The sequence below is a fragment of the Miniopterus natalensis genome, chromosome 6 (genome assembly GCF_054644295.1).
Source record: "Miniopterus natalensis isolate mMinNat1 chromosome 6, mMinNat1.hap1, whole genome shotgun sequence".
Taxonomy (NCBI): domain Eukaryota; kingdom Metazoa; phylum Chordata; class Mammalia; order Chiroptera; family Miniopteridae; genus Miniopterus; species Miniopterus natalensis.
In genome coordinates, this window is record NC_142086.1 from 27,059,772 (window position 1) to 27,075,298 (window position 15,527).

General features: G+C 39.2%; 1 protein-coding gene across 1 annotated transcript in view; it reads left to right on the forward strand.

Moving 5' to 3' along the window:
* Positions 1–2,706: 2,706 nt before the first annotated feature.
* ABI3BP (ABI family member 3 binding protein) overlaps positions 2,707–15,527 on the forward strand; it is a 216,198-nt gene continuing 203,377 nt past the window's right edge. Inside the window, exon 1 of the mRNA XM_087818121.1 lies at positions 2,707–2,865. Coding sequence (XP_087674247.1) covers positions 2,787–2,865 — 79 coding nt within the window. The 5' untranslated portion in view covers positions 2,707–2,786. The remainder of the gene's footprint in view (positions 2,866–15,527) is intronic.

Below are 15,527 nucleotides of genomic sequence, written 5' to 3' on the forward strand. Positions count from 1 at the left end.
GAAGCAGAAGGTAGAGATTTCCCATATACCTACTTCCTGACCCCAGACATGCAGAGATATACCACATGCCCTCTGCCCTCCCCATTATGAACAATCCACCAGAGTGGCACATTTGTACAATTGATGAGCCTCCCTTATCACATAGTTATCACCTAGAGTTTATATTTTACATATGGTTCACTTTCGGCGTTGTGCATTCTATGGATTTGAATAAATGTGTAAAACTATGTTTTTCACAGATATTGGTTAATTCAATAATCTACAATCTCACAAGTAATGGAGCTTTACCTTTCTATGTTTCCAGATAAATACAGACACAAGTGGCATTTGAACCAGGGCTTAGTGTTGGCATTCTCTGGCCACAACAGAGACCGCAAAGTGATTCACGGATTATTCCACAGCTCTCGTCTCCAGTGTACCCAGAGTCAGAGGGTAATTCTTCCTTGAAAATGGCCTTAAATCCTCTAATAATTACATGCCCACAGCTCTGAAGTTTTATTCCATGCAGAAAGGCACTCACAGTTCTTCTGGAGTATTTGTCCACCTCCCGTTTGGGTTGGGACTCTGACAGGACAGGAAACTTTTTGTTCTTTGAGAAGGTGAAATGCCTCCTCTGACGTGGTCCGCTCTTCACGACGTGTCTCCTCCCTGCTCTGCGGGGAGCTCTGACACTCAGTGTCTTCACTGACTACTCATTGTCCCAATAGCTAAGGCAATAAACCAGCTCTTCTGACAAAATAATCGGAGATTAACCTTTATTTAATTAGCTCCCAGACAGTTTCAAGCTACAAATAATGATTGCTCATGTAGGCTGCAGGCCAAGCAGAGACTGATCCCTTAATTCCATTACCTAACCCTCGGACCAGCCCCTCACACTGTTGCGAAGAAACAGCCTTCTCCGTATTTCTGCTGGGTTGTTTTCTTCCCTTAGAAATCTGTCGTTTCTGCTAGCACAGTGTCCTCCCTGGCGAACTTAATGGCAATGGCATATAGAAGCGGAATCAGCAGTGCCAGCTGGATGAATGTCCAAACTTGGGTACGAGAGAGCTGCCTAGTCAAGTAAAAAATTAGAGATGAAAAGACCTGTTAAGTAGCCCAATGCCCTCGGTAGCGGGTGCCAGAGCATTCCTATGGTGAAAGCTTAGACGGGGCCAGCTCCAAATGACTTTAACAATGTGCCTTCTCACGCTTTATTTGGAAGACGGGACTGTCTCTTCAATTTTTCTTTTTTCTTTGGTTTTTCGACTATAATTTCATTTGACCATCGCTAGTCCTTTTCCCTCGGCCACAACAACATTTGGTTCAACTACAGTTACCCCATGAAATAGGCTATTTTCAGAGTCAATATAAATGTACAGGCAATATTTAAAGCACTTTATTAACCCAGCCATCCTGGCAAGGCCTCTATTCAGGGGAATGTGATGTAGGGGCAGAGAGGACACATGTGAATGTTGGAGTTAGAAGCACCAGATTAGAATCATAGTTCTATTTAATTGGGGGATTTATTTTGGTTGTTTTCAGTGACGGTTATTTATTAAATGCTTCCTGAGGGGCAGGTACTGTGGTAAGCACTATCCAAAAATCCAGCTGGCAAATGTATGCAATTGGTACTATCATCTCTACTTTAGAATTTAAAGTTTAGTGATTAAGAGTGCAAACTATGGGATTAAGTTGCCTGATTAAAAGGATAGTTCTGTTGCTTACTAGCTGTGGCCTAATACCTGTCACTTAGCCTCTCTAAGCCCAGTATTTGTTACCTGTGAAGTGTAGGTAATAACAATGACTGCCTTGTAGGTTATTTTGAGGAATAAATGTTTTAATACATGTCAACTGATCATATCAGTGCCTGGCATGAAGCAAGCACTTAAATATAAGCAATGTTGATGAATTAGAGATAGAAAAATTTGTTCAAAGGCACATGGCTTACACATTTAAACTCTGGTCAGTACTATTCCAAAGCCCATCCAAATTATTTGCCATTAGAATACACTGGCTTGGTCAGGACATTTAACCTGTTTTTCTCACTGGTAAAGTAGGGATAACACCATGTTTCCTGTACAGCCACTGTGAGGATTAAATTATAATAATGTGGGCAAAGATACTATTACAGAACAGGGCCCAGAGCTGCAGATCATCACTGACAGTGAACTCACTGTATCTCTATGTCTAATATCTAGAGACTATATGTATATCTGTATGTGAGTGTGTATGTCTGTACAGTGAATAGCTGTGTAGCTGAGTACTTACTCTTAAATGTTGCTCATGATATTGGAACTTCAGAATAGCTCACAGTGCATTTTTTATGAGTTTACTCCCATTTAAAAGAAGAATTGGATTGGTGTACTAGATAATTAAAAACAGTTTTCTTCCTAATAGGGTTTTATTTTATATTTTTAACGTTCCAATGGTTTTAAGTATGTCTTTTCTGGATTTTTAAAAATAGCTCCACCAGTGTTTCAAGATTGTCTAAATACTTTCTCTTTCACAAATATAGATTGACTGTAATTTCAATTTTTATGTCACAGAGGGAAGAGACAGACAGTTATAACCTAGCAGGAAATGTTATGATATATTTTCACTATTGTGTGCCTTTTTTTTTTTTTTTTTTTTGGTGTGTGTGAGAAAGGGTGTGATGTCATTTTGTCTCCACCCCCTGTGAGTAAGCCCACAGTACAACTCAGTGCAGCCGCCCGCCTCTGTCACTGGGAGACAGTCCACTTAAATGCAGCTCCAGGGTTGCGGGACACCCACCAGCATCACTCCCCGTGTGAGGTGGCAAATGCAACATGCTGTCCAGCCTGGGGTGTCTCCTTCTCTGTGGAAGTGTTGCACTAGCCCTGGGAAATGCACAGAAATTGCCAAAAGGCAAGTAGCTCTGATGTTTTGTGTTTTAACAGTAATTTTTAAGAGAGACTAGTTTTGAAATGTTGATGTTATATGTGATCTACTTTTCCAGATGGGGGGAATAGACTTATAGGGTGGAGAGTCCAAGTTCAAATGTGTGAGGGAGTTGCTTAAACTTTTACTTTTTTCCCCCCTCTGCTATTTACTTTTCAAGTGGATCTCTTTATTGCAAAAATGAAAACCAACTTCTTATTAGGTTTAGCAGATGTTCACAGAAGCTTGAATGGTATAGTTTAAAACTACAGTATTGTATATTGAATCAAATTGCATAGATGGGCATTGTAGTCTGTTAAAAAGAGTTGTTTGGTGTTTTTATCTGCCTTCCCAGAGACTAAGCCAGTACTATCTTAAGGTTATAAAGAGGCTAATTCTGAAACCTTCAGTCTTTGGTGTAAACCTCGAGCATACCTGTTAACTTGGAGGTTTAAGGATCCTGGGCACTGTGCATAGGACATGTGCTAATTCATAGACACATCTCTCCAGTGCAGTTTGGACAAGGTTTTGATCTGCTGGACAGGACACTCCCCCCTTTCCTGGCTAAAGTGCTCTCATTTTAGTGTTGGTATTTTGTTTACAAATGTCATCAGAAGAAAGTTAAAATTTTGAAATTCAGATGCTAAAAACAATCTCTTGAGGCCATCAGCACCAAAACAAGAGCCCTCCGCTCTCCTGTCTTTGAACATAAACGTTACATGTACGTTTTTGTTCCTTTCCAAAGGCACTTTTCTAAGCCGACTCCAGGTCCGCGAAGGCTTTTTATGGTTGCAGACTGCTATAGTCAGCAGGATTATGAAAAACAGGCTGAAACTTACCATGCAGTCATAATGGAAAATAATGGAGGTAATGCAGAGCCACAGGCTTGTCAAAAACCTGCTGCATAGAGTCAGAAAGCAAGGCTGTTAGTGTCAGAAAATCCAAAAGGCCCTTCCTAGGTCCTCCCTGTATCTAGTTTGTCCCAAGTAAAAACTGTTCTCTCCTCAGTGTGTTGAGTGAAAGTTGAATCTAGGATTTGTGAAGGCTGAAGAGTTTGGCTAGTTGATACTTTACATGATCACCTAAAAAGCAATCAAAAGGCAAAGTAAACCTTCTCAGCTCAGGGTAATTATGCAAAGAAAAATAGAAACAAGTACACACTGTTAGATTTTTATCTTCTATCAAGAATTTTGTTCTTTGACCATAGTAGTAGTGTTTTCATAAACTGATTATGAGCCACGAGCATTCGGAATTGATTGTTCCTCCTGCACAAATATTTAATGAGGACACACCATTTGAGAGCAATGTGGGGGCTTTCTCAGGCTCAGTTTTTACCTTGTTTTGTTTTGTTTTTTCCTTGTACTCACGGTGCAGGGATGATAGCCACAATTTTGTTACTGCAAATTCCAAGTGCTTTAATTATCATGTTGTAATCACTGGATACAAATCTGTTGACAGAATTTTTTTTATTTGTATGTTAAAAAAAAAAAAAAAGTTGTTAAAACTTTTGGTTAGTCCATTGCACTTCAATCTGAAGTCTTTTTATCCAGGCTTCTTTTGTAATTTTTGAAAGTATCCATAGTTTTGGTAATATTATAAAATAAATGGAAGTCTTCTTGTCTTCAATGCTATATTTTTTCTTTATTATGAAAGCTCCTGAGGAACTTTCTTTCATCTGAAGTCACCTTTCTCAAATTGGGTTTCAGCAATAGGTGTACTGTCCTCAAAAGGGGATTGGGGCAGGCATCTGTTCTCCAACAATAACTTGGGGAGCACTCATGCTTTGTCTGCTTTGGGGGAGTCACAATAAACATGAGAATTTTACAGGTTCTGAAACGTCTTAGGTAAGAAACCTGTCCAGCTTTTTTAACCTATTGTTTTCCAAATTCATTTGACTAATGCTTTTCTAGTGGAATAGCTGTAATAGCTTGCCAGAGGCTGTCTTTCAACAGAACACATTTGGTGAAATGCTGAATTAAGCAAGAAAAAGGAAAACAGTTTTACATTTCTTTTTCCTTTCTACTTTAGAGTCAGTTAAACATCATTTGTGATTTAAGAAAGGATAGAATTTTGAAGCTAGAAAGGACACTAGTGATCACCTAGTCTAGTGGTTCCCAGACCTTTGGATTCATGAACCAATAAAAATGCGTATGGATTTTCAAAATCAGGGTCCTGATATGGAGGGCATACTTGAATTTTGCCATGCAAGGGTGTCAAAGGGAAAAATCCTCATTATTCATAAAAATAAGCTACTTTAACATGTTTATAAAATTAATAAATTTATACAAATATATCCATTGTTCCTAGTTTTCTCCTTTTACCACAGACTCAGTGAACATCACAGACCAACATTTGGTAACTACCAACGTAGTGTAACCATGTATTTTACAAACGAAGACAGCCAAGGGCAGGGGAGGTTTAGTAACTTTCTCACATTGATGGCAGAACCAGAACTGGATTCTGGGTTCCTGACTTGAAATTCTGTTCTATTTGTGATGCATCATCATCATCATCATCATCATCATAAATATATATATTTGGTTATTCATAGGAAAATAAATAATTTTTAATAAGAAGGCACTTATTGCATATCTTATGCATGTTGCATATCTAGTCACATACTTTCTTATAGAAAATAAATGAGCCCAACCAGGCACAGCTCAGCAGTTGAGCGTCGACCTAGGATCCAGGCAATCAGGGTTCGATTCCCGGTCTGGGCACATGCCCAGGGTGCGGGCTAGGCAGCCGATCAATGACTCTCTCATTGACGTTTCTATCTCTCTCTCTCGCTCTCCATTCCTCTCTCTGAAATCAATAAAGGTATATTTTTTTAAAAAAAGAAAATAAATGAGAAGAGTTTTGCTGCTTTTTAAAAGATTAGAGACTCTTATTAACAGACTTCTTTGCCACTCCACTTCTCAATGACTATATTCTTTGGCAAACCATTTACCTTTGCTACATCTCAGTCTTCTCACCTGTAAAATGGGAATAATGTTAATAATCTCATAGTATTTTAGGATTAAGTAAGATAAGAGATGCAAAGCTTTTAGTAAAGAGTCTGACATATAACAAGTATTTCAATAAATATTTATTGGGCCCCAGAAAAGTAGGTCAATACTGAAAAAATATGCATACCAAGTAATATGTGATCTTGTATCCAAACTGTCAGATAAATTTCTTGGAGGATAGAAAATGTGGTGACAAGTTCTTGGCAGAAAGGTGGGGCAGGGGAATAAGTGTTGCTCTACAATGAGAGAAGGTCTCTACCGTATCCACACTCCAGCCTGACCACTGTCAACACAGTGTTTGATTGTCTATGGAAATCTGCACCTTTGTCTTAGGATCAGCTTTTCCCTGGAGGTTGGTAAGGCCTCATGGAGCCTCCAGGAGAGATCGCCTTGAACTTGTTTTTTAGGAGGAGAATTAAGCTATAACACACAGGCCCTGGAGAAGAATTACCACATTGTTTTACACCTTTGAAAGTCCCTGTGCTCCAGCTACCTCTCGGAATCTTTGTTCTTGGCACCGTAGAACATTTTTTTTTTTTCCTGGAGTACAGGCTGAAATAAAAACCACAGAGAATGCTATATAGTGAAGGGAGCCAGCGAAAGCTTATAATGAGACATGAAGGGCTTGACACACCTCTTTGCAGAAAATCCTGTGTAATCAGCCAGAAGGCAAAGGCTACTATTTCCAGCCAACTCGATCACTCCCTCCTGAGGCACATGAGAGGAAAGCCACAGAGGAACATCCAAGATACAAGTGTAATCAGATGGGCTGAGGGCATGTGGCAGAGGAAAGGAGCATCTGGCTCTTTGCCTCAGGTTCTTACCTGGCAAGGTAGAACTCTCTGACTCCAAGGGAAAAAAACACAGGGGCAGGTGATAATAACAATAACTCTCATAGCTATTAATAACTGTTATTATCATAGGTAACACTCTTTGAGCTCATATTGGTTGTGGTCATTTAGGGCTAAATACTTTTAATGTGGAAAATCTAACTAAATTCTAAAAGCTTTCCTATGAAGCAGGCGTTTTATTACTCCCATTTTATAGAGCATAAAATTGTGTGCCTCAGTGTTTAAGCGATTTGCCCCAAAAGACCATACCCTTAATTTCTACATAGTATCAGTTCCCTGCTCCATGTAAAGATATATTAATTTGTTCAAGTAACAAATTATAGTCTTTGTACATGTATAGCAACTGAGGCTTGGCACCTGTCTTCAGGGAGCTGACCAGTTAATGGAAGAGACAGGCATGTGTAGGCATAATTATAATGAAGTGAGATCATCATCTGGAAGAAATCTAAACAGCTTTGAGAACAAGCAGAATAACCTAATCCTGACAGAGAATCAAGAATTATAAAAAAATATGGCACTCAAAGTAGAGGCCTAGAAGACAAATCCAAGTTGGGGCAAAGGAGAATGGTTAACAGGTGAGGGGTCTTCCCAACAGGTATAGATGTAGGGCCAGACCCAGGCAACCCCCAGGGGCCAGAGCTCAGTAGGTGTTAAAGCTCTCAGAGGGGAAGCCAAGACTAAGAAGTCCACACATGCTGCAACTTTGTCTTCCTTGTCTCAATCTACCCTGACTCCCCAAGATGGATTACATAGAGGCTGTCTTTGGAGAGAGGGGCTCCTACATCTTGCTCTGTAAACTTTTCCAGCCACTCAACTGGGGTCTGGCTCTCACTCTCCACAGAGACCTCCCAACTTCACTTTGACAAAACAATGCATCACTTTCTCCAAAGGGTGATTGATACCTGTGAGGGGCAGGAGAGGATTTCCTTCATCTTAGGGCAGGGAGGTGGTGGGGAGAATAGCAGTGAGGAGTAAAAATAAGCCCAGTGGGACGGGTTCTGCTATTATTTGAGTAATATATACTTATGTATTGGTGGGACTGTATGAAAGAGCACACTGAAAAAAAGAAAAAGAGGGCCCTACTCCTAAAAGAAAACAAGTTCAAAAACCACAGAGAACTATTTTATCATCTTTTACAGCTCTAAAGGTTCTTAGCAGTTTTATTGACTTGTTTGTCTATCCAACAATTTATTGAGCATCTTCTAGGTAACAGTGAGATTCAGCCCCTACGACAAGAGAAACTTGTATTAGGAATGTGAAGATTGATCAAGTATAATTTGTTTTGGTACTAAGACTATCATGTTTAGAACCCAAGCTTTAAATATGGGGTTGCCCTGTGTCAATTATACATTTACTAGTTTACTGTATTAATGAAAAGACAGTTAAAATGTTCTTGTAGGTTAATGTCAGTTGACTAAAGATATGTCTAAGACAAAAATGAAATGTCTGATGATGGGAGGGCCATTTAGGAGATGTGACCAACCACTCCATCAGGGTCCCCATCCTCAGCAAGATTCCCCTTTGCCAATTCCCTGATTGTCATTAATAAAAGTAGTTAAAAAAGAAACAATATGGAATGTAAATAGATGAACTTAATAAAAGTGAGCTAAAAAATAGATAGGATAATCTAATGTGAGAGATTACTAGAATAGTAAAATAAAAATGTAAAAACAAATAGTATCACTTAAAGAAGGAACATGCTAAAAATAGAAAAGCAATGGTTTATATACATATATTCTATTAAAATAATGTTTAAAGAATATGATAATAATTCACCATATTATTATATATCATGCATGAGGTTTAATGCTAAGTGTTTATATAAATCATCTCATTTTATTCTTATGCCTATGAAATATACATTATTACTGTCCCCATTTCACAAATGGGGAACTAAGCTTAAGGAATATGTTAGTTATCTACTGTCACATAACAAATTACCACAAATTTAGCAGCTTAAAACAACACATTTATTATGACACAGATTCTGAGGGTTGAGAGTCGGAGTCTGGCCTAGGTAGGTCCCCTCCTTCAAGGTCTCTCACAAAGGTGTTGGCCAGGACTGGGGTCTCATCCAAAGGCTTGACTGGGAAAGGATCTACTTCCAAGTCTTATGGTTGTTGGTAGAACTCAGTTCCTTGATGGTTATTAGTTTGAGGGCTTCATTTCTGCACCAGCCATTGACCAGAGGTCACCTAAGTTCTTTGCCACATGGGCCTCTATTACCGCCACTTGCTTCATTAAAATGTACAGGCCCAGATGAGTCTGCAGGCAAGATGGAAATCCTAATCTTATGTAGCCCAATCGTGGAAGTGACAGGCCAAGTCCTTTGACATATTCTATTGGTTACAAGCAACTCACAGGTACTGACACAAAAGATGATTACACAGGAAACACATGCAGGAGGAGGGGATTGTTAGGGGTTATCTTAGAGTCTCCCCACAACAAAATGGGCAATGGCTGCTTGAAGTCACATGGCTAGAAAATCTTATAGTAGAACTATGAATACAGAAAATCTAATTCCAGAGAATATACTGGTTGGAGCATTAATACCCTATCCCCTTTCCACAGAATTGAGCCTTTAGTGGCAGATGCCCCTAAATTGGCTAACTGCCAATTTGACTTTCAGATTATTTTTTGTGTTGATAAAACAATTCTTTCCATAGGCTCTAGGAATCAAAACACAAAATTTAGGTTATACACAGAATGTATTCTTAACATGACACCCAGATGCTTATAGAATCCTTAATGCTAGAATACCTTGTGGGGTTTTCCTTTAGCCCATAGTTTCTTTTTGTGTTGGGACGGTTCCAAAGGTCTAGGAGGTACATAGTGAGAAGGCTGGTAAATTCAAGTCTCAGTCTACTTTGTGAAGGTTCTGTGGACAGCTAGACTGAATCAGGACTTACTCCACTGCTCATAATGTTAGCTTGGGTTCCTCACCAAGAACCTTCCACAGTAAGATTTTTAGAGTGTGTTATAGGTTTCCCTGATCTAACAAAACCCTGACTTGTAGTCCCAGTGATTTTGATAGAAATGTGGGAGCCTTGAAGCTAGTCTGAGGCTTTTATGTCCTCTTGGTATAGCAATTACCCCCTGTAAAGTCAACTAATGCTCCTCCCTGTGAAAATCTGAAAAGGAGGTAGGTGTGTTGCCTTTATAGAACATTCATAATCATTCTCTAGTCATAGACTGTATGTCTAAAGCCCATACATAAGAAAACCAGGCTGAAGCTACCCATTCCAAGTACCTTCTGTTTAGATTAGAAATTAACTTTAGGGAAAACTGAGGTCCAGTTCAAGCTTCACCTGTCATACAGCAATTCAGTGTTTTCTTTAAAACTAAGTTTAGCTATGAGTACAAATACTATAACATCTATCCCAAGAGTTGTAATCCTCACTGCACCTAGAATAACTGCAACTTTCCAAATATCAGTACTGTTCTGCTTCCTTGCTTAGTTATGATTTCATTGGTTTGAGGTGGGAGAGTTTTAAAAATTTCTTATGTGATTCCAATGTGGCCAGAGTTGGGAACCACTGATCAATAGTTTTTGAAAATTTGGATGTGTAAGTGCTTGATAAATCTTTTTGGATGAGTGCAGGATAAAATGTAAAAGTTGCAAGTAAATTATTTTGCTAATTAAGTTTTAATATTAATTTAAAGGTGATTTTTTAAAAATTTTATTTTATTTTATTTTAGTTTAGTTTTTGCTGCTTTGTTCTAGGATTTTAAAACGTTATTTTAAAAAAAATGAGAATTCCTTCTTGTTATATAAAATAAAGAAATATTTATAATTGGGAATAACCTCTGTTTTTGGTGTTAAAAGTGCTGATCTCTACTTTTACAGAATCTCAGAAGCCAGATCTGAAAAGCTATGGCAGATTGTGTTTTTCAGGACTGGACTTACATTTGTTCATTCTGTCATTCAATTAACATTTTAAAAAATATCATATTAGGATTACAAAGATGAGTAAGACATTGCCTGCCTTCAAAGAGTTCGAAATTAGTTGTATTTAAAACGATGACTTGACCACACAAAAGCAATTTTCTTTTAGATAAAACTGTCAATGTCTTAATAATTCTTCAACCAAAATTTGCAGGAGTTAAGCTATTCCAATTGTACTGTCATACACTTGGCTTTAAGTGATGTGTATGTGTGTATGTGTGTGTATATGAAAAAATAAATTTGTGTAATATGTTAAGAAAAACAAAACACCCCATGATCTCAGTCAATACAAAACACAGGACTTAAGCAAATATTCAATAAATTTCCCTATTCAGAAGGCCCAGGTATTCGAATTGCCTTTGGAAATGGTTCCTTTAGCTGTGCATGTTACTGTGTACACATTCCAGCTCACCTTCTTTCTGTTTTATGTCGAGGAAAATTTGTGAGTGCTTGGGGTGGTTTATACTCTGAAACGCATTCCGCTGTGCCTCGCATACAGTGAACAGTCCTCTCTGTGTGCAGAACAAGCCCTGGCCAGGACGTAGCTTGGGGGAGGGGGGGTGCCTTGCTCCCCACACGTTGCCAATGTGGAGTTCCAGATTTCCGTCTTCCTCAAATGTCATCCTTTGATTTTTCCATTCTGTTAGCTGATAAGAACACATTCTGGTTTTCCAGGGGGCCTGCTGAGTCCTCTGTGCACATGCGTGTGGGCGCCCAAGACCTAACAGGCTTTCCTTCTCCGAGAGCAGCAGATCCTGCCCTTGAAGGAGGGGTTCGGGGCGGCTGCCAAAGTCTTGCTGGCAGAGAGCGCTGGAATTCAGTCCTGTTGCTGATATGCTGGCAGGGGATGCAGGACAGAGTTTCCTTCTCCTTTCACTTTCCTAAATGGAGTTAAAGCCATCTCTAGCCAGGAAGCTTAGGACAAGGTGTCAGGTCATCTGAAGAACAGCCCCTCCCTTCCTCTCCTGGCTCACCCTTTTCAAATACCCGACTGATCCTGTTGTCACAGAATGAATCCTGGAGTACTCACATTTTTACTAGAATTAGAAGATGTTCTCCCATGGAGGTTTATACTAATCTGTAGTTTTGTTATGAACTGGAAAGTAAACATTGGAAAATAGCAATAGGGGCCAGCAGGTAAAGCCCAGGAGTAGAGGCGAGCCTGGACACATGCCCTGACCTTTCTCAACATCAGATTTTCTTCCTTGAAAAAAGGGAATAATAAAAATAACAGTTCTGTTTTTAGCCTCCACCAATAAATAATATCAGGGTGACTTTAATGGATTTTTTGGTAGTAACTTTCTTAACCTAAGTAAGAGGAGATGGGAAGACCAGACACATTTTTCTTTAAATTTTTAATTTTTCTTTTCAATTACAGTTGACATTCAATATTACATTAGTTTCAGGTGTCCACTGTAGTGGTTAGACATTTATACAACTTATGAAGTGGTCCTGACACCTTTTTAAGACCTCATTACCCGCTGTGGCAGCTAGAGGATCTCCTAGATGCTCTGGTCTCCTGGACATTTCCTGAAAAGACACTGAGCTGAAAGAACGCTGTTGCTGGATGCTCGTGTCCACTGTGTCTGGGCCTGCGTAGTGTCAGCCTCCCAGGGACACAGGGACTGAGGAGAGGAGACATGGCACTATGGATTTTTTAAACAAAATTCTTGCCATCAGCATTCTGCTCCTATTCCCAGTCCAACTCTCCCTGCGGGGGTTTGGAAGGTCCTGTTCAGAGCAGATTTACCTTTTATTGTGAAAGATTTGGAAGGACAAGTCTGGCTGGCTGATTCTCAGGTCCTGGGTTGGTCTGATTAGTCAGTTGATGAGGTTCTTCTTCCAACTGTCCCTCTTTTTCTTCCTAACCCTCCTTTCCCTTCAGCTTCTTTCTCTCTTTCCCTCCTCCTTCCCTCCTTTTCTCTCTCCCCCTTCCCTGGACACCGTTAGAGCCTCAGAACTTTCTCCTGGCTTCCACCCCAGCCTCTGCTGCTGGCCACTTTGGTCCTCATTCTTGCCTCACAGCTGGCCCTTCATCTGTTTGGATACAGCAGGAATCATCCCTTTGGAAGACAATGCACACTTTATTTTTATTTTTTTCAAAGCAGGAGTGGGTGTTTCTATGTCATGCTAAATGTTCCACTTGATTGAAAATATCATGCTTTCTCGCTCATTTATCTTGGCATCGGGAAACTTTCAGAAAGCACAAATCTACATTCATCTGATAAGCGCTGCGCATATCAGCTTGGGCAAGCCATAGCTATGTATTAACACTATCGTTCGTTCTTAAATAGTTTTGAATATGGCAGAACTTACTATGTCCCTTAAGTGCAGCAACAGCACATGCATGATAAAAGCCAGATGTTACCGTGTTATTTTGTAAGGTCACTTTTCTTTTGCTCCTGGATTTTTATTCCATTGTTGCTTTTGGAGTTTGGTATTTTGAAGAACTTGCAAAGAATTTTGCAGTTTTCCAGTGGCTCATTGAGTTGGATCTTTAGTTCAAATGCCATGTTTCTCTTCATTTGACTGGTAGCCAACACTTCCATGAAACCAAGTTTCTGTGTCAAATGTCTCCATGAAATTTGATCTTCTAACTGGCAGCTGGATCACAGTTGCAGGCATCTAACACCATTTTAACATACCAGACTCCCGTTGGTTTGCTGTACTCAATGGATGTCTTCCAAATTTTCCTCTCAGGCTTTCTCTACAGCCCTCCTCTTTTCTGCTTTCATATCTTTCTAAAGTTCTGATCCTTGTGCTTGGAAGACTCCATGATATCTGCCATAGAAACTTTTATGTATTTGATCAGCTTTCAGACTTTTTCAATCATCCCAACAGTAATAACGACTAGTGAATATGTATATAATTAGGTTTCCAGGTCCAGATATGTGTGGCTTACACATGTGTGCCATTCTGCTCTGTGCTGGTTCTCCTTGTAATACAAATAAAAAACCAAATAAATATAAAACAGATGAAAGTCCTAGAAAAAGACTAAACTGGATGTGATGCACCATTGATTTTTGATCAGTTAGAATGCTGGTATCACTGTGGTTTAGGGTTTTGCTCTTATGTAGAATAATCTAGTTGCAAAACTATAAACTCTTTCACTGGAGAAAGTAATTATTTTTATTATCCTGTTTGGGGAATAGTAACTCAAATTTTAAGTATTGATATTTACAACTGAATCACCAGAATGACTAATAAAAAAATCCTTGAACACAAGGATGTAAAATACAGCACAGGGAATATAGGCAATAATATTATAATAACTCTGTATGGTGCCAGATGGCTACGAGACTTATTGTGGTGATTCCCTTGTAAGGTATATAAATGTCTAATCACTGTTGTACACCTGAACTTAATATAATGTTGTATGTCAACTATAATTTTAAACATTTTTAATAAAAGAAATTTTAAAAAGTAACAATACTTCATACTCCAGGTTAGTCAAAATTCCTTCTCCATATCCTCATGGCAAGAAACCCCACATTCATAATTTTTCAACATGTCAGTACTTTTTCAAATACTTTCAGGTGCCTTTATCAGCTGTTTACAAAAAAAACCCCACACCATTTAGTCTTATAATCTCCTAAAGCTGACTGATGAATTGCATTATATAACACTTATTCTTAATCAGCCATAAAATACAAGCATCTGTTTTCATTTATGTCAGAAAATTAAGACAACAAGTATTTACTGTAGTGTTTTCCAAAGTTGTCATAACCCATGGCTCACATGCCATCTGTAAGGTTTTTGTGGTGTCCCAGAAACATCCATTTCAAACATTCCTTTTCATGGCCAGAGGTTTACAAGCCACAGAAGGACTACAGACGTTAACACTAAATAAACTTCCTGTAAATTGTGTTATAAAATAATTTAAAAGGCATTAAAGGATAAGCATTAACAGAGTCAAAATCCTTTTAGAGATGTCTCTTTCTAAGGATGTCATTATTTTGTGAGAATTTTTTGCTTCATTTTTTTTAAAGGAGAGATGCATGTGCACTCAGTTATCTGCTTTGAATCTGAAGTCCTCCTGCCACCTACCCATCTCCCTTTATAGCACTTGCAAACTACAGCCGTCTACAAGGCCTGGTTGTACAAGATGATTAGATGGAAACTGGGAAAGAAAATTGTGTTTTGTTTCATTAAGACATAGCTGTTTAACAAACCTGGAGATAGTATTTCTCAAACTACATTGAGGAGCAAGGACTCACTGAGTGCAGTGGTTCTCAAGCTCGATAGAGCATCCGATGCTTCTGGAGGGCTTGTTAGAGCAGAATGCTGGACCACGTCTCCAGAGTTTCTGATTCAGTAGATCTGAGGTGGGGTGGACCAGAGAGCTTGCACTTCTCAAAAGTTCCCAGGTGCTGCTGGCACTGCTGGTCCCAGGACCACACTTTGAAAACCACTAACTTAATGAAGCTGTTAAGTACACAGAGCCCAACTACCCCCATTCCATCCATCACCCTGCCCACACTTACTAGACTCATACAAGATTCTGGTTTAGGAGGTCTGATCATCTGCATGTTCAACCACTATTACTGATGATTCTGATGAGACTGACTGTTTATGGAGAAATAATACTGATCTTTTTATATAACCGGTACCAAGCACTGGGGCACTATTTGGAAGAAAGTGTTTAAGAGAAACTGAGCTAACTTACTGTAGTTCTATAAATCTGGAGAACCTGTGCGTTTCATTGCTCAGTATATAATATATGTCTGTAGAAAAGGGCTTAGCTTGAGATAGTGAGACCTCGGTCTTGGGATGAGCTTCTGTTTGCCTTCATACTTAGAAACGGTCTCTTCCCATAGCCAGCTGGAGTCCTGAGCAGCATTCACA